General features: G+C 50.9%; 3 protein-coding genes across 8 annotated transcripts in view; 2 read left to right on the top strand and 1 right to left on the bottom strand.

The window, feature by feature from the left end:
• Positions 1-10637, top strand: part of EFTUD2 (elongation factor Tu GTP binding domain containing 2) — a 41383-nt gene extending 30746 nt beyond the window's left edge. The window contains exons 14-28 of the mRNA XM_004772508.3: positions 428-563; positions 1671-1798; positions 2693-2886; positions 4123-4234; positions 4604-4744; positions 5377-5478; positions 6401-6483; positions 7210-7296; positions 7458-7584; positions 7782-7869; positions 8555-8673; positions 8826-8920; positions 9421-9574; positions 9722-9829; positions 10167-10637. Coding sequence (XP_004772565.1) covers positions 428-563; positions 1671-1798; positions 2693-2886; positions 4123-4234; positions 4604-4744; positions 5377-5478; positions 6401-6483; positions 7210-7296; positions 7458-7584; positions 7782-7869; positions 8555-8673; positions 8826-8920; positions 9421-9574; positions 9722-9829; positions 10167-10262 — 1770 coding nt within the window. The 3' untranslated portion in view covers positions 10263-10637. The remainder of the gene's footprint in view (positions 1-427; positions 564-1670; positions 1799-2692; positions 2887-4122; positions 4235-4603; positions 4745-5376; positions 5479-6400; positions 6484-7209; positions 7297-7457; positions 7585-7781; positions 7870-8554; positions 8674-8825; positions 8921-9420; positions 9575-9721; positions 9830-10166) is intronic.
• Positions 10638-11103: 466 nt separating this feature from the next.
• On the bottom strand, positions 11104-13744 carry HIGD1B (HIG1 hypoxia inducible domain family member 1B). Of its 2 annotated transcripts, none has more exons than XM_004772506.3 (4): positions 13621-13744; positions 12619-12768; positions 11880-12014; positions 11104-11248 (listed from the first exon to the last, which is right to left on the bottom strand). In XM_004772506.3, exons 2-4 carry the CDS (start codon positions 12716-12718, stop codon positions 11184-11186), a joined length of 300 nt encoding a protein of 99 aa, XP_004772563.1. In that variant the 5' UTR covers positions 12719-12768; positions 13621-13744; the 3' UTR covers positions 11104-11183. The 2 variants fall into 2 exon arrangements, with proteins under 2 accessions (XP_004772563.1, XP_004772562.1); XM_004772505.3 differs by lacking the exon at positions 13621-13744 and adding an exon at positions 12857-13202.
• Positions 13745-22146: 8402 nt separating this feature from the next.
• The window catches only part of GJC1 (gap junction protein gamma 1), a 38218-nt gene continuing 37194 nt past the window's right edge, over positions 22147-23170 (top strand). For 2 of the 5 annotated variants that reach the window (XM_045080794.1, XM_045080793.1), the window contains exon 1: positions 22942-23155. Coding sequence is in view for 1 of the 5 variants with exons in the window: in XM_045080790.1 (XP_044936725.1) it covers positions 23086-23155 (70 nt within the window). In the remaining 4 variants the exon portion in view is untranslated. Of the gene's footprint in view, positions 22595-22940; positions 23156-23170 lie in introns of those variants that run through there. The other 3 variants (XM_045080798.1, XM_004772510.3, XM_045080790.1) reach the window with 3 other exon arrangements.

Genomic DNA, 23170 nt, shown 5'->3' with positions numbered 1-23170 from the left:
ATGCTTAGTATCTTGTGTCAGATTGGAATGGATTAATAAAAGAAATTTATAGAATCTGTCTCAGTAGAGACCTTGAGTCTGTTGAGAATGATTTAGCTTGGCTTTGCCCGACCAGTGGATGGACTGCTAGGTGACCTTTTTTGGTTCCTTCCAGTGCAACGATGCTCTCAATTGGAGAAGTCTCTAAAATAGGGAAGGGTGAGGGATTTCCTGAGTTTGAGGAGATGCTGCTTTGCAGACACCAGGGGGCAGCACTGAAGGTCCGTTCCAGAGGTCCAGGTTTATTGGCTGGTGTGGGCATTTAACCAAATCTTCCCCTGACGCCCCCCCTCCCCCCCGCGTTGGTTTAAAGAGTAGGTACCGAAGATTTCCCTGGAACCTAATGGGAAATCTAGACATGCAGCTGACATGTCTCGTACCCACACAGGTGGTGGGTGACGTGGACACCAGCCTCCCCAGGACTCTGGATGAGCTTGGCATTCACCTGACCAAGGAGGAACTGAAGCTGAACATCCGCCCCCTGCTCAGGCTGGTCTGCAAAAAATTCTTTGGCGAGTTCACAGGTAACAGAAGAGCTCACGGCCCCTTTCCCATCCCCATCGCCACATTCTGCCACAGGTGTCATGCAGAGCTCTTCCTCCTCCCACAGGAGGAGTAATAAACTGCAGGCTGGGATGCCTGGCACCCAGATTTTCTCCCAGCTCTCTTCTTCAGTGGACGGTACCAAGGACTCTTCTTGGGACACAGAAGCAATTATATTTCCCTACCAGGAGGAGCATGCAAATAAAGGAGATGGGGAAGCAGATTCTGAGGTTCTAGTGTTTTTGCCAGGAGCCCATCAGGAAGGTAGACTCCTGAGGGATATGAAGTAGTGGGAAAGCACCCGGCTCAGATTTCTTTCCCCCGAACTCCTGTCTTCTCTAGTTGAGTGACACGGAAGGCAGGTGCCTCAGTGGAAAAAGCCCTAGCCTGGTTAGGAAAAGACCTGAGTCTTGCTGCTGTTATGGCCCTGACCCTTCCATGTGGTGAGACCCTGGGCTAGACCCCCAGTTCTTCTGTGACTCGATTTCTCATCTGTAAAATAAGGGAGGCAGAAAAGGCAATGGCTAAGGGCCCCCTCAGCAGTCTCTTGGTTCTGAGTTGGGTGGTAATTAGGTGTCTGACTCCTCCAAGGGCTAATTCTAGTAGTTCATTCTGGGCAGGCCATCAGCCCAGCCTAGGAGATACCCACTGAAAACAGATCTGCCTTTAGCAGGGTGCTAATGGAGGTCCTCTCTGGCGTGGCTCATTAGCTGTTAGAAAAACAGGAACATGTATAGAACAGAAACATGCAGCGTTTCCCAAAAGGAAAGAATCGATTTAGGGATTGTTCTAAGTAGATCTTAAAGAGATGGGGTACTTACTTAGTGTAAGCGCTCAGTCAGTGTTTCTATTCATTCAAAGAGTGTGGATTGGTAGAGATACTTGAAAATTTTTGTCTGCTGAGTTCCACGGAACCACTGAGCCCTGCTTCTTACTCTTCCCTGGCGTAAGTGTGGCGCCGTAAGTTTCAGAGCTGAACATCAGTCCCCTCGCTTTTAGCTCTCTGGCCATCACAAGTAGACCCATAACTCGCCACCCACTTCCCCCGTGAGAGTGTATGCTAATGGCCTGCTCTTCTCCTTCCACAGGCTTTGTGGACATGTGTGTGCAGCATATCCCCTCTCCAAAGGTGGGCGCCAAGCCCAAGATTGAGCACACCTACACCGGTGGCGTGGATTCTGATCTCGGCGAGGCCATGAGCGACTGTGACCCCGACGTAAGGGAAAGCCCCCATTTCTCTTAATGTTTGTTCCCTCGTGTGTGGGGAAGTTGTTTTCTGGGTCATAGAAAGAATGCCTTCTTTCCATCCTTGCTTGTCACCCACTCTCCGTGAGCAAAGCCAAAGAGACCTGGATTCCGAGCCTAGTGTTACGGTGGTGTGAGCTTGGGAACATTATTCAGTCTTTCTAAGAGTCTTGGTCTGTAAAATGAGGATAATAATTTGTATGGGATTGTTACAGGAATTGAATAAGATAGAGAAAGTATTATACTGTGTTCTGCGCGGTGTCTGACAGAGAGTAAAGATTCAACAATGGGAGCTAACCTTGTTAGCCTTGGGCTTTAAAAAGATCTTTCCCAGGGGTGCCTGACTGGCTCCGTCAGTAGAGCGTGTGAGCAATGATCTCAGGGTCATGAGTTCAAGATCCGCACTGAGTGTACAGCTTATTTTAAAAATAAGTAAATAAATAAAATTTTAAATAAAAAAATAGAACAGTCTTTCCCAGCCGTTCCTAAGTCAGTCTAGTTTTTTGGCATAAACACCCAAACAGTTGAGACCTGAGTTCCATCTTCGGAAAGAATTTGGGACAAGCAACTTGTAATTTTGCAAGTGAATAGTGCCCGTCTGCCATCTTAAACCTGCTTTTCTTTGCCATTGCCCTCATCCCCCTAAAGAAAAGGAAAAGAGTTCTGTTGCTCTGCCTGTGACATCTGTTAACTAAGCAGGGGTCAGGGCGTGGTTTGGAATTTTCCCAGGAGATTGACGCATCTTCCTCTAGGTCTGGGCGGTCTTTTCTTGGACCTCATGTCATTGCTATCAAGGGAGATAGAGACCGTGGTATTTACCGTGGGAATATGTGTGGTTGACCCCGCACTCCGTCCCCGTCTCCAGGGTCCCCTGATGTGCCACACTACCAAGATGTACAGCACAGATGATGGAGTTCAATTTCATGCCTTTGGCCGGGTGCTGAGCGGCACCATCCACGCCGGGCAGCCTGTGAAGGTGCTGGGGGAGAACTATACCCTGGAGGATGAGGAGGACTCCCAGATATGCACCGTGGGCCGCCTCTGGATCTCTGTAGCCAGGTACCGCCAACCAGAGCCCATAGAGGCACACCTTGGCCTTGTCACTGGAGCCACCGCAAGGAGCTGGAGGGAGTGGTCCTGCTTGGAAGCACAGTAGCTGCATGGCCCCCTATAATAGATCAGCTGACCCTCCCTCACATCTGTTGACTTCCAGTTCTTACTACCCAGAGTTGCTAGGGCCAAAAGGCAGCTACTCTTGGGATAATGCCAAGAGCCTTGCCTTTGCATTTTGAATGGCTTGTATAAACTTTGGTGGCAGGATTTCTATTTTTACTCTTAATCCTCTCTTCCTTTTCTGTGTTCCTAAGTCATAACCTCTATGTTTCTTCCCAAAAGAAATGGTCTCCCAGCCTCCACTGACTATTCTTTGACTAAGAAGATTTTGCTGGATCCCTTGTAGCTCCCCCATCTGCAGAATCAGACTTAGCTTGAGCCTCTGGGCTGCTTGTGAGTTCCTAAGTTTGGCTTCTCAGCTAGCAAGCAGAGCGGAGGCAGTCCTGTTCCTGACACCGCTGCCGCACCTTGCCGACAGCCCCCGTCCCCTCCAGGCCCACCCATTCCCACTCCCAAGAAGGTAGAAGACTGATGAGCCAAGATAGTTACAGTATCTTCTGTGACGCTTTTGGCATGTCTTTACCTTGTACCCCTTGGCTAGTGCCTTGCTTACCACTAGTACTAACTGGAACTGGGTTTTCCTATAGTCCTCTTATAGTACCACAGGCTTTCTCTCATGTGCTAATCTGTTGGTAACTCCACTTGACCCTTGAACAACACAGATTTGAACTACATGGGTCCACTTTAATGTGGGTTTTTGTTTTTTTGTTTTTGTTTTGCTTTTGTTTTTTTCAATAAGTATGCTATAGTACTATAAACATATTTTCTCTTGTTTAGGACTTAACTTAGTATTTTCTTTTTTCTTTAGTTTATTATAAGAATACAGTGTAGAATACATATAACACACAGAATATGTGTTACTCGATTATGTTATCATAGCCAACAGTAGGCTGTTAGTAGTTAAGTTTTGGGAAAAGTCAGCACATACACGTGGAGTTTCAACTCGGAGGGCGGTGGCACCCCTAACCTCTGCATTGACAAGGTGTCACCTATACATATGTGAGGTTTTATGATTGGTTGTTTATTGTGTCCCTCCCCTACTGGAATGTGTCTGTCTACTTCACCCCTGCGCCTGGCTCAGTGCCTGGCACCCCTCCTTATTTCGTTTCTCTGTTGCTCCAGGTACCACATTGAGGTGAACCGTGTTCCTGCTGGCAACTGGGTTCTGATCGAAGGTGTTGATCAACCAATTGTGAAGACAGCGACCATAACTGAACCTCGAGGCAATGAGGAGGTAGAGTTTTTGAAAAGGCAGCTGGATTTATTTAAGCTAGAGGGTCACATGGAGCCGTACCACCCATGAACAACCAGCAGCAGAACTTACGGGGTACTAACCCGCAGTCATGGCTACTTCCTGGTCCTGGGCCCCGGCAAGGCTCAGTGTTCTACATCTGACCCTGCTTGATTCTCCCTGTACTCTGCTCAGAGGCTAGGAACTACGGGGAGTTCCTTTATCTTTCCCTCTTTTTTCTGCCAGAATGCGCAGGAGTAACTCTAAGCAGCACAATGGTTCCTGGTGGGGTGGTCTGCTCCTCTCTGACCTCTGCACCTCTGGTGCCCACTCAGGCCAGGTGCCCTCATTCTTCTGCATTTTGAATTTCAGGCTCAGATTTTCCGGCCTCTGAAGTTCAACACCACGTCTGTTATCAAGATTGCTGTGGAACCGGTCAACCCCTCAGAGCTGCCCAAGATGCTGGACGGTCTGCGCAAGGTCAACAAGAGCTATCCATCCCTTACCACCAAGGTACGCTCAGGGCGTGCATGAGCTGCCAGGCCCCACTGCCCAGCCAACGGGTCGGTGCTGCCCACGGCTTCATGTCCACCAGGGGTGTCTGATCCCCTTCCAGCAGCCTGCGTCAGGAGCAGATGTTCCCATCTGCTGCTGTCATCTCAAAGCAGGACATGTTGGGGAGAGGGTGAGAATGCACGTGTGTGTGTTCATAGCCCACGGTATGGGAAAGAGATGTGTCCTGGGTATGTGTCCAGAAAATATAGAGGAAAAAGTGAGTCATTTTGATCCTTCTGCATTCCTGAGCCTTCTGGCGTACTTCTCTGAGTAGCTGGCTGGGGCTGAGGGGTCAGCTTATGTCCTTAGACATAGGGCAGAGTGTTCCCTAAACGGTTGTGACGGGAATAAGTCAGTGACCTTATGCCTAGCAGCACTATGCTGAGTGGTCCAAGTGTCTTGAGAATTAACCCATAGGCCCCTGCTCCCCACTGGTCCTTCTTGAAGAGGCTAGAACTGAGGCTGAGCAATGGCTCGCTGAGACTGGGTTCAAGCACCGCCTCCTGGGCTCGTCGCGTTGCTTCTGTTGCTAGCTGTTGTGGCTGGCACAAGAGGTCCAGGCTGTGACCCCCAGGGCTGTTGCATTTCAGGTGGAAGAGTCCGGGGAGCATGTGATTCTGGGTACCGGGGAGCTCTACCTGGACTGTGTGATGCACGACTTGCGGAAGATGTACTCAGAGATCGACATCAAGGTAAGTTGGCGTCCCCTTTCTTGAGCGCCTGCCTGGCCAGGAGCTTGACTCATGGCTCCAGATTGATTTTATAAGTATCCAAACCCTTGATTCGCCTGGAAGGCCTGCGTAAAGAGGGGGTTGCTAGGGGAGGAGATGTGTTTGGGAAGAGCATGACCTCTTGCTCCCTATATGGGAAGGTATTTGAGATCTGGTTTGGCCCTTTCTACAGGGTTATTCTCAGTGTCATACGTTTAAAGTCAAAGCTCCCAAGCCAAAGTGATTCTTGGTCTTCTGTTAAAAAAACAGTTACACAACCCATCTTTGGCAGTGAGGGCTCAGTGGATGGTTTCAGGGAGTGAGGACTGGCCCTCCTGAGTTTGCTCTCAGGTCATGATATAGCCCCTCAGTTCAAGTGTGCCTTTTTGGTAAACGTGTTTTCTCCCAGCCCCTGTGGTGGTGGGGGCGGGTGCCCTCATGTACCTGTCTTAAGCGCTTCTCCTGATGTGCCGAGGATGGGTGCTCTGGAAGACACTGGGTTCCCAGTAGCCAGCCCTGTGGGAGCTTCTGGGAGAGTGGAACAGGACCTACCAGGCTGTCCCTAGTGCCCACAGTGACAAAGCCACACGATGTTCAGTGAGCAGTGGGGGGGGGTTGGCTGAACGGATGTTGGAAGACACCTTGAGGGACTATCATTTATGCCCAGGTTCAACTCACACTTACCCTTGGCTGAGGAACACAAACTCCACAGTCTGCTAGGTTTTCTCAGGCTGCTTAGTGCCGGTCTGCAATTTGCGCCAGCTGTGGGGCTTGTTGCCGACGCTGATTGAGAACGGAGTGTTGTTGCAGAGGTGGTGCCAAGCAGACCTCAGAATTCCCTTTGGCACAAGGTTGTCCTTCCAACAAATTGGGACCTTGCCTAACAATTTATTCTGTTCCCCAGGTGGCTGACCCTGTTGTCACATTTTGTGAGACGGTAGTGGAAACATCTTCACTCAAGTGCTTTGCTGAAACACCCAATAAGAAGTGAGCTGGGGAGGGGCACTCCTGGGTGGCTCAGTGGGTTAAAGCCTCTGCCTTCAGCTCAGGTCATGGTCTTGGGGTCCTGGGATGGAGCCCCACATTGGGCTCTCTGCTCAGCAGGGAGCCTCCTTCCTCCTCTCTCTGCCTACTTGTGATCTGTCGAATAAATAAAAAAAATAATCTTAAAAAAAAAATCTGAGCTGGTGGGTCCGAGTGCCCCTGGGACGGACAGGGGACACTTTCCTTTCCCCACGCCTCTCCACCTTAATCACAAGCACTGTGGAGAAAGAGACCCCCAAGCCTTGGGATGAGGTCTTAGGATGCTTGAATTTTACCCCAGCACTCTCATCCCTTAGGCCTGTAGACATGATGCTGTGGTGTTCTTTGCTGGAGGTACCCCAAGAATGAGTGGCCTTGTCTTTCTGTATAATATGATCATCTTAAAATTTTGCCCTAGCAGCAGCTCCACTGTTTCTTGGTTTTTTAAGATTCTATTTTTAAGTGATCTCTGCACCCAGCATGGGGCTCAAAGTCACACGCCTGAGATTAAGAGCCACCTGCTGCACTGAATGATAGATTTGAATGAAAGAAAACAGAAGATGAACCCTTTTTGCTCTACTCTAGCCCTCTGGCTTCTACTGGTGTCACTGCCTTGCCAGCCTTTTCTTAGGAATGCCCCTTCTGCAAGTCCTGCTGATCTTTATCATTACCTGTGTCCGTTATTACTAGGAACAAGATCACCATGATTGCTGAGCCCCTTGAGAAGGGCCTTGCCGAGGACATAGAGAACGAGGTGGTCCAGATCACGTGGAACAGGTGAGAACGTGGCTGTGGTTCCCAGGCTGAAAGGAGAGGAGGCGCCACAGCCTGCCCACCCAGTCTCTAACGCCACCTGTCCCAGGAATCGAACTGTGACCCCAGCAGGCAGGAATCAACAGAGCTGCCGGATGCCTTCATTGTCTCCTTCTTCCCCCCAGGAAGAAACTCGGAGAATTCTTCCAGACCAAGTACGATTGGGATCTGCTGGCTGCACGTTCCATCTGGGCTTTTGGCCCTGATGCCACCGGCCCCAACATCCTGGTGGATGATACCCTGCCCTCTGAGGTACAGCAGAGCTGGTGGGAGCCATTGGGGTGGTTTCTTTGCTGTTGAGTGGAAGAAACTACAAAGTGTAATTCTTTTCCCCGAAGTGTTTTGTGGCTTCTGGTGAATCTTCTTACCAGTATACCTACCTTCTCTTCCCCCTAAACTCTCGTTGTTGCCGGGGTCACTGCTCATGCATGCCCTCATGTTCTGTGCAGGTGGACAAGGCTCTTCTTGGCTCAGTGAAGGACAGTATCGTTCAAGGTTTCCAGTGGGGAACCCGAGAGGGACCCCTCTGTGATGAGCGTAAGTTCCACCCAAGCCTCGGCCTCCCCTGCCCCAGCCCTCCAGAGGCCTCGTGCCTGGGTATTTGAGGTGAGTTGGGCTCATCTATGGGCCCTGGCAGGAGAAGCAGCTCAGGACACACAGGGCCAGCCCCCGTCCTGGGGCAGCATCCTCTCTCCTCCTCCTTCCCCGTCCTAGTGCTATTGCTTGGGACATTGTGGAAATGAAGTTACTCCTAGACTGACATTTGCTCTCCAGTCCTGAGAAGGAATGTGTTCGAGGAGGGGTATCAGGTGGGAGGTGGGATCAGAGTGGTTTATAGACCAGGATTGGATTTAGTGGGAAGCAATGTGCAATTCCTCGAACTTACTCTTTATCCAAAAACAATTAAACATTTTTCCAAAACAATTATCCAAAATGATTAAATCCTTTATCCAAAACAATTAAACAGCAAGAAAAACACATAAACTTTTAGGAAGGCTTTACGATTCTTGAGCATGATCTGAAACAAACACGAAGAATGTGTGCTTCACCTCTGTGCTCTGCTGTAGGCCTTGGTACCCTATCAGAACGCCCATCTGCAGGGTGATTGTGTGGCCTCAAGCCAGCTGCCACGCTGCTAGAGGCTCCTGGCTGCTCTGCTCTTGGGCCCTTGACGAGTACCACAACTGCTCCTCGCTCAGCAGCTCCCCCATCTCCGTTTCAGTGATTCGAAATGTCAAGTTTAAGATCCTGGATGCAGTGGTTGCCCAAGAGCCCCTGCACCGGGGCGGGGGCCAAATCATCCCCACGGCAAGGAGAGTCGTCTATTCTGCCTTCCTCATGGTGAGTGGATGGCACTGACCTGGTGCGGGGCATTAGGTAGAAGTCCAAGCTTTGGGGGCATCAAGACTACGGCCCTTCCAGTCTTTTCTTTGCCCGGATCCTTGGTCCCCAGCCTTCCCCAAGCTGAGGAAGCCTTTCTTGTCCCACTGCAGGCCACTCCTCGTCTGATGGAGCCTTACTACTTTGTGGAGGTCCAGGCCCCTGCGGATTGTGTCTCCGCTGTGTACACCGTCCTGGCCAGGCGCAGGCGAGTCACCGGGATGGCCTGTCAGGGAGGGTGCAGAGAGCAGGAGCACAGCAAGAAGTTACCGGGCTCCTGTGGGGAAGCAGATGGGCCTCCTGCACAGTCTCTGTTCCTAAAAACCCACTGAGCTGGTTTTTCAGAAGGAAGTGGGAAAGATTTAAGGCAATCCCCAGCTTCACCACAGATAAAAATGTTGAGATTCCTTCTTGGGTCCTCTCTCCTTGGAGAGCCCTTGGGGAAAGTACTGAAATGTGTCAGTGGGGGGAAAGTCTGTAGGACCTTGTCTCGTCAGTGTTTCCCCTCTCGCCTAGCGGTCACTGCCCCCTTTGACAGCCACAGGAAAGGACACTGAGGGCCTCAAGCCTTTTCCACCCACTATAGCATGATTGTGGTTATTCTTTCTTTGATGGGAACTCTGTGTTGTGATACATTTGGGGCCAGATTCTTTCTTTGCTTTTGGTCTCCGTAGGACAAGGGACTCAGCCTTTCTTTTTCTGTCGCAGGGGGCATGTGACTCAGGATGCACCCATCCCAGGCTCCCCTCTCTACACCATCAAAGCTTTCATCCCCGCCATTGATTCTTTTGGCTTTGAGACTGATCTGCGGACTCACACCCAAGGGCAAGCCTTTTCCTTGTCTGTCTTCCACCATTGGCAGGTGAGAAAACGGTGCAGGCTGGCCAGCGTGGCCTCCCACCTGTTCAAGGCCAGTCCCCTCTGGCCTGTTCCCCTTCCAAGCCCCAAGTGAGATTTCTAACATCTTAGACAAGAGTTGTAGACCTCCTGAAACCACTTTACCTTCCAGATTGTGCCCGGTGATCCTCTGGACAAGAGCATTGTCATCCGCCCGCTGGAGCCACAACCTGCTCCTCACCTGGCCCGGGAATTCATGATCAAAACCCGTCGCAGGAAGGTATGCGTCCCTCCGGCCCATGGCCAGCCCTCATTCCCCGGGGCTCTTGGCAGGGGTTGGATCTCTTTTCATTTCTTCCTTTGGGACCTTTTTCCTAAAGAGTGGGAGCAGTTCACTGCACAGTGCAGAGAGGTGGTCTGTACAGCCCTCCAGCCTCCAGACCCAGGGCCCAGTCCGGCTGGCAGGGGAGCACCTTTTCCCATTGGCGATTCCTGAAATAGCTGGCCCAGTTCTCCCACACCAGCACACACTCCCACCCCCAGCACGGGTCTCAGATGGCCTTCAGCTCTGTCGGCCACCACACGGGCTCTTCCCTGCATCGCCCCCACTCTTGCAGGGCCTGAGCGAGGACGTAAGCATCAGCAAGTTCTTCGATGACCCCATGTTGCTGGAGCTCGCCAAGCAGGATGTTGTGCTCAACTACCCCATGTGAGTGCTGGGGCTTCCAGCGGCCCCTGCTCCCTGCAGCAGGCTGTGTCCTGCACTTGAAGCTGGGACCTGGCGGACCCGGACTCCACATTGTCAGCGTCAGAGAGCTGCTGTAGCTGTTTTTAACCACCCCAAACCCTCCGACCCAGAGTCCCAGGAAGGAAGAAGTATCTGGCCTCCCAGTTCCTCTGCAGCCTCTGCCTGGCTCCATGCCCAGGGACCAGAGCGGAGCTTGGACTGCGGGAGGGAGAAGGGGATGAAGTGTTTAACCCCAGGGGGCCCTGTCTTCAGGATTTTCATGGAATGTTTTTTGTTGTTTTTTTTTTTTTAAAGTTTGACCTTAGACATGGTTTTTAAGTGAACAGAACATTCTGACCTCTGCCTTGCTCTGTTCCTTTCATCTTCACCCCCATCCCCTTCCCTCCAGCACAGTGTGGTCCTGCCACTTGGGTTCTGAATATATGTCGTCTCCTATGGCTCTTCTCCCAGCTGCAGTCTTCCTGCCTGGATGCCCTGGGCAGCAGCCTGTGCTGGGAAGGATGCCGGTCTCTCGATGCAGTGCTCCCATGGATGTCGAGGCCACTTCCTTACCTCTGCCCTTCCCCTTCCCGCACTTGCCTCTTTACTTTCCTTCTGGGTAGGACCTGGGCTGGCTTGGGAGGGGTCAGGCTTCTGGGACCAGAGGCTCTTGCCCCTGGAGAATCTCCCTTGCCCCTGGGGCTGGGGGCTTCAGTCCAGGACTCCAACTTCTAAACCTTTCTCTAAACCACACACACACAGACACACAGACACACACTGCTATCGGTCCCTTACTCTACTATCCCCCATGTGAAGAAGAGACTTGATTTTCTTCAAAACTGCTTTATTAGGAACGTACCAGGGATTGATGGACGAGGCTCTGACTGCCCCAGGCCCTACAGGAGTCCTACTTCTCCCCGGGGTCCTGTGCTGATCTCTTGATGTAGTCTCTGTACATCGTGTACACAGCACCTGCGGGAGGGAGAAGGGGAAACGTCCCATAACACCGAACCCTGTACCCATCCTCTGGCTCGCCCAGGAGTCTGACTCCAGCCATTCCCCTGAGAGTCCAGCTTCCCTGCTCGTCTTGTTGCTCTAGGTCTCAATAGCTGCTGCCAGCGCCCGGCCACAGGGCCTAGGGAAACACCCCGCTGGCAGTTCACAGAGCACTTCCACGCAGATCCCCTGTCTGGGACGCCTCACAGCAGCCTGCGAGGTGGGCCAGCCAGGGTGCTCATCATCCTGTCAGGGCAACCGAGGCTCAGAGAAGGGTGTTTGTCCACTGTCACACAGCTAGTCCGGAGTGTCTGCCTCTTGACCCAGAGAGGAAGAGAAGTTCAGCATATGTTCTGCTCTGTGATATTTCTCATCTCTAGAACCGACTGTCCCGAAACCAATGGAGCACCACCCCCACAGGCCCTGGGATGGGAGATAAAACAGGGAACCCTGAGATGGCTTGGGTTGAGGACTTCACCCAAGACTTGCTGTGGAGCCCAGTATAGGGAACAGGGACTAAAATCATAATCGCTTAACTGTCCGGACTCACAGCCAGATTTTGCCTAATCAGCTCTATTCTGAGACCCTCTATTCAGCAGCCACTCACCTAGCATGACCGCACCCACGGCACAGGCCTGCGCTGCCACACGGGTGTGAATCAGGTGTATGGACATCTTGGTGGAACCACGTGCCTTCAGCCGATAAATCCGGTAGGCTGCCACTGCCAGGCAGCATCCTAAGCCTGTAGGCAGAGAACATGACCATTGGGCCTCAGTCACCACTGGCATGCCTCCCCTGATGAGCAACCCCCTCCCTAGGCAACCTGGGCATCTGGAATAAACCCCAGCTTTCCTGCCACTTCATGGAGGGAGAGGGGGACCGTCATCTGAATATTGAGTTGTTTCCACTCCGTGGTGTTTTCGGAGTGGCTGCTTCCCTCCAGTGTCACCCACCCTGAACCACCTCCCCCCACTGGCTCTGCCCGGGCCCTTCTCCAACCACTATTGGCTCCCACAGCCGCTTTCCTGCTCTCAAGACCCTGAGGAAGGAAGGCCTGGGAGACCCCGAGCGGCTCCTTCCTCTCCTGACGCTGTGTCGATGCCCCACGTTTCCCTGCACCCCAAGCCCTCAGTTGGCCACCGCCTCCACCTGTCCAGGCTCCCTCATTTCCTTGTCGGGCATGTCCCTTTGTTCCTTGGCACCTTTGCTGCTGGTTCACTCCTCTCCTGGCTGTTGAGTGCTCCGTGGGCAGAACACTTGAGTTCTCTGCTTCATTTGAAAAGACCAGGAGGCCATTCTCTGAGGGCAGGCCCCTCCTTGCCCTCTTCCCTTACTTTCCTACTCACCGACAGGCACCAGCGGAGACTCCCTGGTCTTCCTCAGGAACTTCTGAGACACACTGTCTTCGCCCTCAGGTGGTGCCCACCAGCCTTTGTTTGCAGACATGATCCTGGTCCCAGGGTTTTCAGCTGGGTCTCCGAGGCTTCAGCCCAGTCCTAGAAAGAGGAACCCCATAATAAGAACTCTGATTCTCCTCAGTCTACGCTAGAAAGGAGGGAGTTGCCCGCTAAGACCCTCTCTTACCATGCCCCAACACAGCCGCTACTTGAAAAGATGTCCCAAGTCTCCTGTGTCAGAAGGCTGGACCACTAGTACCGTTTTTCCCATCCCTTCTTTCTAACATAGGCCTCTTCCTCTGCTCATTCTGACTTCACTCTTTTCCCTGCTCTCCCCTCCCGTCCCCAGACTTCCATTTGTATCCCTATGTGATCCTTGGGTCAAGAAAAGCAGCTGGAAAAATCCGCAGATGAGGGTGGGAGGAACAGGCCTTGAGCCTTGGGACCCCCACTGGCCTTGAATCTGACGGTTGTTCCTGAGGGAGCTACAGAACGGGATCTGGCCCCAGGGAGCCAGAGTCATCCCAGTGTTAGAGCCCTGGTTACTGAATCACCAGAGCCAAAGACTAAAATGAGTGGACATTGATTTGTGAATAATTTAGCATAGATTTTGGACATTAGTACTAATGGAACTAATTCTGGTCCCTGAACTGCTCCCATTTCCATCTCTTGCCAAGTTCTTTGCCATTGCCGAACCCCTGCCTCCCTCCCTGGGCAGGTGACCCCTATTGCTCTACTTGCTAACCCCAGTAAACATTTTCCCTGATCATAAACTAGACGGAGTCGCAGAGTGCTGGTCCACAGACCAGGGCTTCTGCCTGTGAGGTGCCTTCTAGGTCTGACCATGAGACCGCCTCCCTGCGGGAGGTGGCCTCCATTCCTAGTTGCCTCTTCTCTCCTGGAGGAGCAAGGACTGTCGGCCCCACAAGTTCTCAGCATGCTGGTGCTTACCCTAGGAGATGGCTAGAAAGTAGAATGCGAGCAGCCCGGCCAGGGCTCAGCATCTGTTGTTTTGAACCGGCCAGGAGCCGATGATGGAGCTGCCACTGTGGGGTCAGGGAAGCAAGCTTTAATGGGGACTTTGAAGTCAGGAATGGAGAGGGGAGGAGATAGGCCAGGGCATCAGTCTTAACCCCCCATTTGCTGAGTTCCAGGCCGCAGCTCCAAGCGCTGGAAAGTAATGAAAGATAGATGGTGGGAGCCCTTAACTAGATTCAGTCTGTTAATTCCCATGGCAGTATGGGGCTGGATCAGACAGGGACTTGCTACGGAGAACAGAGCTGGAAACACAGAGGCGAGAAACGATAGAGATCCTTGGTTCTACTGCAAGCTACACTGCTTCAAACACGAACAATGTGGGATGTAAATAAAACGCCCCCAATCCCAATCGTTGTCTTGATCCTTCCAAAGGAGGCTTTTTAGATCAAGCAGATTCATCCAGGGTATGACCACTAGGACTTCCTCACGTCTCCAGGGCTCCTTGGACTGCCCACGGGGCTGAGATGCTCACTCATACTCCCTCGGGACAGAGATGACAACGACCTGCGTTATCATCTACTTTGTTTGAGGTGCTTACATTGCAGGCCTCCCAACTGTTCTGTACGGTAAGTAGTAGTTTATTCACAGACCAGGAACTGAGCTTCTGGGAGGCTCAGAGACTTATCCAAGAGTGCATAGCACCCTTGGCCATGTCAGGATCTGAATCTAGGTCTGACCGTCTCCAGGCTTTGTCCTTGTAGTCCGCTTCCCACAGGCTGACCAAGCAAAGACCCTCCATCCAGGCTGAAGCTTAGGACTGCTGATCAGTTGTGGCACCCTGGATTCAGAGAAGAGGAGAAAAGAGCCTTCTTGTTCATAAGCAAGTGGACAAAGATTGAAGTACACTATGGAGAGTCCCACTCCATCCCAGGCCTTTGCTCCTGCCCTAGATCCTCAGCCCTACGTGTCTGTCCAAAAGGGGCTTTTCAGCCCTGGATATCTGTCCAGCAGCTGAAGTCTTTCTTTTCTCTCCCCAAGCACTCACTGCTCTAGGAAAAGACCCAGGGTCACAGCAGCTCCCCAGGGCCTTCACGTATCCCCAGCGTCCCTGGGAACTCTCCTTCCAGTCATTCACACACACTCTCCCGGGCCGCCTCTCCCGGTCCCAGCGGTGGCCTGAATTCTCAAGAGATGGATGGTCTGGGCCAGAGGCAGAGGGATGGAACTTCCTGGATGAGACAGAGCAAGAATCAGGATCGACTTCATGCTCTTTGGAGAACAGGGGCCAAGCTGTGGAGAGCAAAGTTCAACTTCCTTGAGAGGGTCTCCCTTCTTGCTGGGCTTCTGTTGATGCTCCTGGAGCCTCTCAGCCCAGGATTGAGAAAAGAATAAAACACATGGGTCGCCTGGGTGGCTCAGTGGATTAAAGCCTCTCTCTTGGGCTCAGGCCATGATCCCAGGGTCCTGGGATCGAGCCCCGCATCGGGCTCTCTGCTCAGCAGGGAGCCTGCTTCTCTGCCTACTTGTGATCTCTGTCTGTCAAATAAATAAATAAAAATTAAAAAAAAAAAAAGAAGAAGAATACACATGTTTGCTATGATTTTCTGAGCACCTACAAGGCCAGAAATGTGCTCATTGCTTTAAGTAGGTTATTTTTTTAAAAGATTTTATTTATTTATTTGACAGACAGAGATCACAAGTAGGCAGAGAGAGAGAGGCGGAGGGGGTGGGGAGCCGGCTTCCTGCGGAGCAGAGAGCCCGATGCGGGGCTCGATCCCCGCACCCTGAGATCATGACCTGAGCCGAAGGCAGCAGCCCAAACCACTGAGCCACCCAGGCGCCCCTTAAGTAGGTTATTTTATTTAATCCTCACAATTCTGTTAAGGTGGGTACTATTATTCCCATTTCACGGATGAAAAACTGAGGCTTGGGTAAAAGGTCTTGCACCAGGTCACAGTAAGTGACAGAAAAAAAAACAGCCAGACTAATAACTGTTCCTAAAATCAAATCTCACTGCTCTGGACTAATGGGAGAAGGATTGTAAACCGGAGGGAAGCTCTTGAAACAGAGGAAATAAAATTGCTTTTTACTTCTGAGAGCACACTAAAACTTCAAAGAACAGACTTCTGTAGAGTACCACTAAGATAAATTATGATAACATTTTTGTTACTATGCCAAGTCTTCAGTAATTATTTCTTTAAGCATTTCTACATTTAATTTACTTAGTAAACCTTTTTTCCTTCCAGGTCATGTCACACTCATAGAAATTCTAATTTAAAAGGGTCTAATTGAGTGATGCAGACAGACTTAATGGATCTGGAGCGTAGGCCACAAGCAGACATGGGGTCAGTCAGCTGCTTGAATGACCACTCTCTGAATACTTGGTCTTTTGCCACTGTCTTTTGAGTCTATGCCGTCATCTGTAAAATGGAGAATGGAGGTAGCATCTACCCCTAGGATTATTGTAAGAGTTAAATAAAATGATTTTTAGAATCCCCCTGCACACGGCCTGCTCCTATTCCTCCAGAATGAGCAAGCATCAGGATAGAGGGAGCAGGCTGGGGGAGAAGTGGAAAGTCCCTAACAACAGATGGAAAGGTTGCCACGTTCCGGGTGGTCCCAATTCAGCATACACTTGTCCCTCCCCAACCTTCTTTTCTTTCTTGGCCTTCCTTACCTTAACTGGAAGCTTCAGGGTTGTTCTCCCTATTGTGTTGAGAGGCGGGTGGCTAAGACTTTAAGTGCTGCGTGAATTAAGACATTTGCTATGCTATATATAGCCCAAGGGAGCTGAGGGACCAGACAGGGAAAGGAGGGCCAGCAACTCTTTCACCTTGAACTAAGGAGTGCTGTGAGTGAGGGGATGCTGAAGAATGAACTGGACAAGGAACAGAAGATGCTTGAATTGGGATTGGAATGCGGAGGACCCAGGCTGAAGGGCTGGGGGAAATCACAGGAGAGAAAACACGAGGCCATATATAGTAGTGTCTCAGGGATTTGAGGTGCTGGGAGTGGGGGGGAACAGGAGCAGGCTGGAAGTTTCCAGATAATAGGGCTAGGCGGAGGCAGCCTCTCCAGAAAGTGCCTGGGGTGACATCCCCTCCCCTAAAAGCAGGCAGGGAGTTCAAAGGACCTTGCAGTATTTGTCCAAGGACAGCCCCAAGAGCCACAGGCCTGGGGCCAGGAAAGTGCCTTTGTTACCACCAATCTTTCTGGGGAGACTACTCACACATTTAAAAAGCTGCTAAGAGGGTGTGGATGGTAGTGATTGGAAGGCTGCCTCCGGCTGTAGTAGTGCTGACGATGTAGGATCACTTCTTGTGAAGGACCAATTTTGAGCACACCTGTCTCAGATGATGAATGGATGTGTCAGAGATTTGAATGTTTTGCTAAGATCCTTGTGTTGGGTGCTTTTGAATACCCAAATTACCTGGCTTCCACTGAAGAGCACTGGGAGGACTAATGCCTTTGGAGCCTACAAGATTTAGGCACTTCACGTATTTTACTTCATCCTCACAACAGCCCCCAACAGATGGATCTCGTCCCCATTTTACAGATGAAGAAACCACGGCTCAGAAAGGTTAAGGCCAGATCGCACAGCAGGTAAATGGCCAAGCTATCCAACCAATAATATTAACCACTATAGACCAGCTGACAGTGGAAAATTAACATAGCAAATAATAATGGGACTTCATGTATATTTCACCATCACTTTCTCCCACCACCCACCATCGTAGCAATATAAGTAAACAAGTACAAACAGCTGGGCAGAGAGAACTTCCAGAAATTCAAAGACTGCACCTACCGCACCACTTCTCACCAACGCAGGGTGGTTCCTGAGCCAGCACACTGCGATCTAGGTGCATCCAGAAGTCCTCGCCTGGTGGGTGGTACCAGAACCGGTCCTCTCCCAGATGCTTCTCCCCACCCCTATCTCCCGCAAACACTTCACCTATCCCTCATTTGCAAGTAAATCGACCGTAATTTAAAATTCTGCCTTAGTACACAGGAACTGCTAACTGGGCTCAAGGAAGCACGGGGGAGAGGGGGGGAATGGGAGGGGGGAAGGGGGTCATCCTACTGTTCTTTCTAATCTTTCTATCTGTACAAACACATTCAAAAAAATTTTTTACAACAAAAAAATGTGCTTCACCCACCATCCCTGGAGGCAGGGAGAAATAATATAATGTGTCCTATAAGTCAACTGAAACTGCCGGGGATTCTGGGGAGAAGGGTGTGCTACTCATCCTCGCAACCCCCCACCCCCAGCACATGCAATCAAGACCTGGTTTAACAGGAAGCTTCCTCACTACCCAGCCTGTCTGGGGCCCACAGGGCTTCCCGTTGCCAGCAGGCAGCTTTCGGAAAATCCTACCTCTCTGAGCCTTTGCTCCCATCCCCCAGGACACAGCAATCTACTCTTGAGTTTATCAGCCAAGTGGGGACCCTGGAAAATGTGTAATGGAAATAGTGACACACACTGCAGTCTTCAAGTTGACCCTGCAGTTCCCAAACCACAGAGCCCCAGGGTGACTCTCAAGTTCTCAAACTGGGTTTTGATCCTTTCCTGCCTGGGCCCCATGTGAATAAAAAGTGATGCGGTTCTCACAACACCCGCCTCCACCACTCTCTGCCAGAGGCTTGGAAACCAGACCCCTTCCCTGTTTGAAGCTGGGGCTCTTTTTCTGCCCTCGGGTAGCCGGTCTTTTTGCGCTAGCCAGGGCAAGCGCTCAGTCACTCATTCACTCTGCTTGTACTTGCTAAGCACCTACTACGTGGTGTGCTCTGCTCTAGAAGCTGAGAGCCAGTGGCCCTCCCTTCAGGGAACTCACATTGTAGCGGTTGCCGTTCTGCTCTAGACCCTGGTTGACGAGGGAGCAGAAGGCAAGCTGAAGACACAGCACAAGCTGACACGCGGTGACCTCCTCCCCCACCCAGGTGGGATCTATGTGACATTCCTCAGCCCTACAGCTAAGAGAATGAAAAACAAATGGCTCCCCACGACGAATCCTTCCCCTAGGTAACCTCTATAGAGGTTACACTCCTTCAAGACCGAGTTTCCCTCCCTTTACAATAGTCTTAGTGATTTACAGGGAAAAAGCATTCTTATCAATAACCTAGCTTCCAGAAGGAACTGTAGATAAAATTAAATGTTTTTATACGTGCAGCCCGTTGACCCATACTTGAGGCAGGCAAAGTATAACTTCCTCCAGGAAGCTCCCAACTGTCTTAATGTTAATGCCTTGCTAGAGGGGAAAACAACCTTAGCTCGACAAGGGCAAAGCCTCCAGCACCTGGTAGGTCCTCTTTAGCATATGAAAATTCTTCTGAAAACCTCCCTTTTCCCTTACCTCCCCCAACTCCAAGTACTTCATCAATTGCTCCTCACAACTCCTGCACCGCTCTTTCCGCCCACAGTCCAGTCCCCGGTGCTTTAATAAAACCATCTTTTTTTTTTTTTAAAGATTCTATTTATTTATTTGACAGACAGAGATCACAAGTGGGCAGAGAGGCAGGTAGAGAGAGGGAGGAAAGCAGGCTCCCCGCTGAGCAGAGAATCCGATATGGGGCTCGATCCCAGGACCCTGAGATCATGACCTGGCCAAAGGCAGAGACTTAACCCACTGAGCCACCCAGGCGCCCCAATAAAACCACCTTTTTGCACCAAGACGTCTCAAGAATTCTTTTTTGGCTGTTAGCTTTGATCCCTAACATCTTTCCTACATCACTGAGACCGCCTGGATCAGAGATCCTCTGACTTGGGTTTCTGGCTTCAGTTTATCACCTATAACTAAATTAAAAGATGTCATTATCTGGGAAGGTGATAAAAGAGAGAAGAGTTACATTTCTGGAGTTATTTTCAACTATCCGCAGGTAAAACAACTTAGCTTCCATGGATCTTATTATTTCCATTTTTTAAGATATTTCACTTATTTATTTGAGAGAGAGAGAGAGAGGGCATGAGCAGGGGTTAGTGGCAGAGGGAAGGAGAGAAGCAGACCCTCCAGTTAAGCAGGGAGCCTGATAAGGGGCTCGATCCCAACACTCTGGGATTGTGACCTGAGCCAAAGGCAGCTGCATAACTGACTGAGCCACCCAGGCGCCCCTCATTATTTCCATCTACCAAAAGAGAGACGGGGTGGCTGCAGGCTGGGTAGTAAGGTAACAATTATAGAAAGTGTATTGTTCCCAAGCTCCATGAGGAATGGTCAATCCTAAAAGATTGTGAGCCTTCCTCAGCAGTTTCATCCATGAACAGAAAAATAATACCTAATGAACATTTAATATAAACTATTAATATATAATATATACATATGTAATCAAATATTTTGACACCCTTCAAGGTTTGGGTTTTTTTTTTTAAGATCTATTTATTTCAGGGGCACCTGGCTCAGTCGTTAAAGTGTCTGCTTTCAGCTCAGGTCGTGATCCCAAGGTCCTACATCGGGCTCCCTGCTCAGCTAGAAGCCTGCTTCTCCCTCTCCCACTTTCCCTGTTTGTGTTCTCTTTCTCTGTGTGTCTCTTTGTCAAATAAATAAATTAAATCTTCAAAAAAAAAAAAAAGATTTATTTATCTGAGTGAGAGAGGGTGTAGGACAAGAGGCAGAGGGAATCTCAAGCAGGCTCCCTGCCAGGTGCAGAGCCTGACACAGGGCTCAATTCCACAACGCTGAGATCACGACTTGAGCAGAAGCCAAGAGTCGGACACCCAACCAACCGCGCCACCGAGGAGCCCCACCACTTTAAAGATTTTTGTTGAAGTCTTAATATGCTACACAAAAGTGCACTATCAAAAGTGTATAGCTCAGGGGCGCCTGGGTGGCTTAGTGGGTTGGGCCGCTGCCTTCGGCTCAGGTCGTGATCTCAGAGTCCTGGGATCGAGTCCCGCATGGGGCTCTCTGCTCAGCGGAGAGCCTGCTTCCCTCTCTCTCTGTCTGCCTCTCCATCTACTTGTGATTTCTGTCAAATAAATAAATAAAATCTTTAAAAAAAAAAGTGTATAGCTCAGATGTGTATGAACACATTCGTGTATTTAACCTTCAGATCAAGAAAAGAACAGGATCAGTCCCCCAGAAGCCCCCTCATGCTCCCCGTGACTAAACTTACCCCTAGGTATCCATTAACCTAACAGCACAGGACACTGTAGCCTGTTTTTGAACTTCATATAAATGGAGTTTTGTGAGATTCATCTATTTTTTTTTTTTTAAAGATTTTATTTATTTGACACAGAGAGAGAAAACAAGAGAGGGAACACAAGCAGGGGGAATGGGAGAAGGAGAAGCAGGCTTCCCTCCAAGCAGGGAGCCCAACACAGGGCTCGATCCCAGGACCCCAGGACCACGACCTGAGCTGAAGGCAGATGCCCAACCGACTGAACCACCCAAGCATCCCCTATCTTTTTTTTTTTTTTTTTAAGATTTTATTTACTTATTTGACAGAGAGAGATCACAAGTAGGCAGAGCAGCAGGCAGAAAGAGGGTAGGCAGGCTCCCTGCTGAGCACAGAGCTCAATGCAGGGCTTGATCCCAAGACCCTGAGACCATGACCTGAAGTGAAGGCTGAGGCTTAACCCACTGAGCCACCCAGGCACGCCAAGAGATTAATTTACATTGTGTGTAATTGTAGATTGTTCATTCTCCTTGCTGCATAAGGGAACATTGTGTGACTACAACATTTCATCTATCCTTCCTACAATTGTTGGACATTTGGGGGGTTTCCAGTTGTTTTGGCTATTGCAAATAGTGCTGCTATGAACACACTGATACATGTAGTTGTACATCTGTACACATTTCTGTGGAATTTCCATGGAATTCCAGTCATAGTGTAGACGTAGTTTTGGTCTTAGTAGATATTGCCATTTTCCAAAGCAATTTGTACGAATACAGAGTTGCACTAGCAAGACGTTAGTTTGAATATTTTAATCAGCATAGTGATGTTGTCTCCTGTGTTTAGTTTGACATGTTCTTTACCATACTTCCATATAATTACAAGGTCCTCGCACTTGTCATCTTAAATACATTTGTAGAGAGGGAATGTGATAAGGAAGGTGGCTGGGGATGACTGGGGCATGGCGAGTTCCATGGGGAGAGAGGAGAACTTAAATTCAAAGGGCAAAAAAGGTAATGAAAATGATTCAAGCAGCTAAGTGGGAACAGAGCCTGTCCTGCGTAAAAAATACTACTCAGTGAAACTAAAGGGTTCAAAGGGAACAAACCTTTTTTTTTTTTTTTTTCATTATTTAGAGAGAAGCCAAAAATCTGGATTTTAAACTTCTGGCAATTAATTCATACTTTTGAAAACATCATACTGGCCAAACAAAACTTGTCAGTGGGCCAGATGGCCAGCCCTCTGGACTAGCCGTTAGTTCCGGCCCGGCTTTGGGGATGGGAGGGTTTGACCTGTAGCAAGTCACCTCATTTGTTAGAGCTTAATTTCCTCTGTGGTCAAAGGGTAAAATGGAAGCCTATTCTTGACGGTCAGATGAGATAATTCAGGAGTACAGGAGTTGTCAAACTCCATACAATGTGAAGTACTCGCCCATCTCCTTGGGATGCCTTCCGTTGTTATGCACGGACTGGCTGGACTTAAAGCATTTGAGGAGTTTCTAGATTCCTTGGAGGCGAGGCCGTTTAAAGCGGGAGATTCCCAAGCGTACAAATTCTTCAGAAAGTCCTTTGAATGGGATCCTGCTGGGATGCAAGGGGTTAAGAGGAAATGGCCTATTAGGGTCTTGCTAATCTGAGAAGTCCAGGACCTCGAGAAAGTATCTAGAACGCCACTAAAAGCCAAGACTCAAAGGAGCTAGGATGATTGACCCGACGAGGGCCAGTAGGAACAGAACCTAGAACCGAGAGTGAGCAACCTGATGTGTCACACCGGACCCAGGCCTCGGCGGAGCGCACAGAAGACAACTCCGGGGCTCGTAGGACCGACTTAGGATGCTCAGGTAAGGCGTGTCCTCACGGCGCCGTTAGTACCCCGCCCAAAGAGAGGCGCGGGCCTCGGGGGACGGCTATCCCGAGAGCCAAGCTAGAGGAATGAATTGTCCCGCGGGCGAGGTCTGCGCCCACCCAGGTCCAGACTCCACGCGGGGGGTACCGACACGCTCGGCGCCCCCGGGACCGCCCGAGAGCGCGCGAGAGCCCGACCGTAGAAAGTTGGGACGCCCGCGCCGCAGCCCGCGCGCTCCGGGGCGCCCCCTCCCACCCGAGCGCCACGTGCCGCGCGCCCCCAGCTCCCAGGCCGCGGCGGGACGCCCCCGCCCCCACCGCGGCGCGTAGTGCGCAGGCGCCTCCCCGCGGGTCCCGGCGGCGGGAGCGGGAGGCGGCGGCGGGAGCGGCTTTGGCCTCGGCTGGAGACTGAGGCGAGGGCGGTGACGGCGGCGAGAGTTGGAGGAGAGGCGTGGGTGGCAGCGAAGGCGATGGCGACGCGGGGCACATGAGGCGGCGGCCCGCGGGACGGGCCGAGGCCCGGCGGAGGAGGCGGCTCCGGGGGAACACGCCGCCCGGTGAGGGGCGGCCGC

Source organism: Mustela putorius, unplaced genomic scaffold, assembly GCF_011764305.1.
Source record: "Mustela putorius furo isolate JIRA1106 unplaced genomic scaffold, ASM1176430v1.1 tig00000487_pilon_pilon_pilon, whole genome shotgun sequence".
NCBI classification, from domain to species: Eukaryota; Metazoa; Chordata; class Mammalia; order Carnivora; family Mustelidae; genus Mustela; species Mustela putorius.
Note: the sequence above shows the minus strand (reverse complement) of the source record. Positions and strands in the feature narration are given on the sequence as shown.

What these genes read in the sequence shown, in the direction of transcription:
- HIGD1B (XM_004772506.3), bottom strand. Translation starts at nt 12,718, where the DNA reads ATGTCTGCAAACAAAGGCTGGTGGGCACCACCTGAGGGCGAAGACAGT. An exon ending in GTCTCCGCTGGTGCCTGTCG is followed by an intron (nt 12,015 to 12,618) that starts GTGAGTAGGAAA and finishes CTCTGCCTACAG; the next exon opens with GCTTAGGATGCTGCCTGGCA. An exon ending in CGTGGGTGCGGTCATGCTAG is followed by an intron (nt 11,249 to 11,879) that starts GTGAGTGGCTGC and finishes TCCCTCCCGCAG; the next exon opens with GTGCTGTGTACACGATGTAC.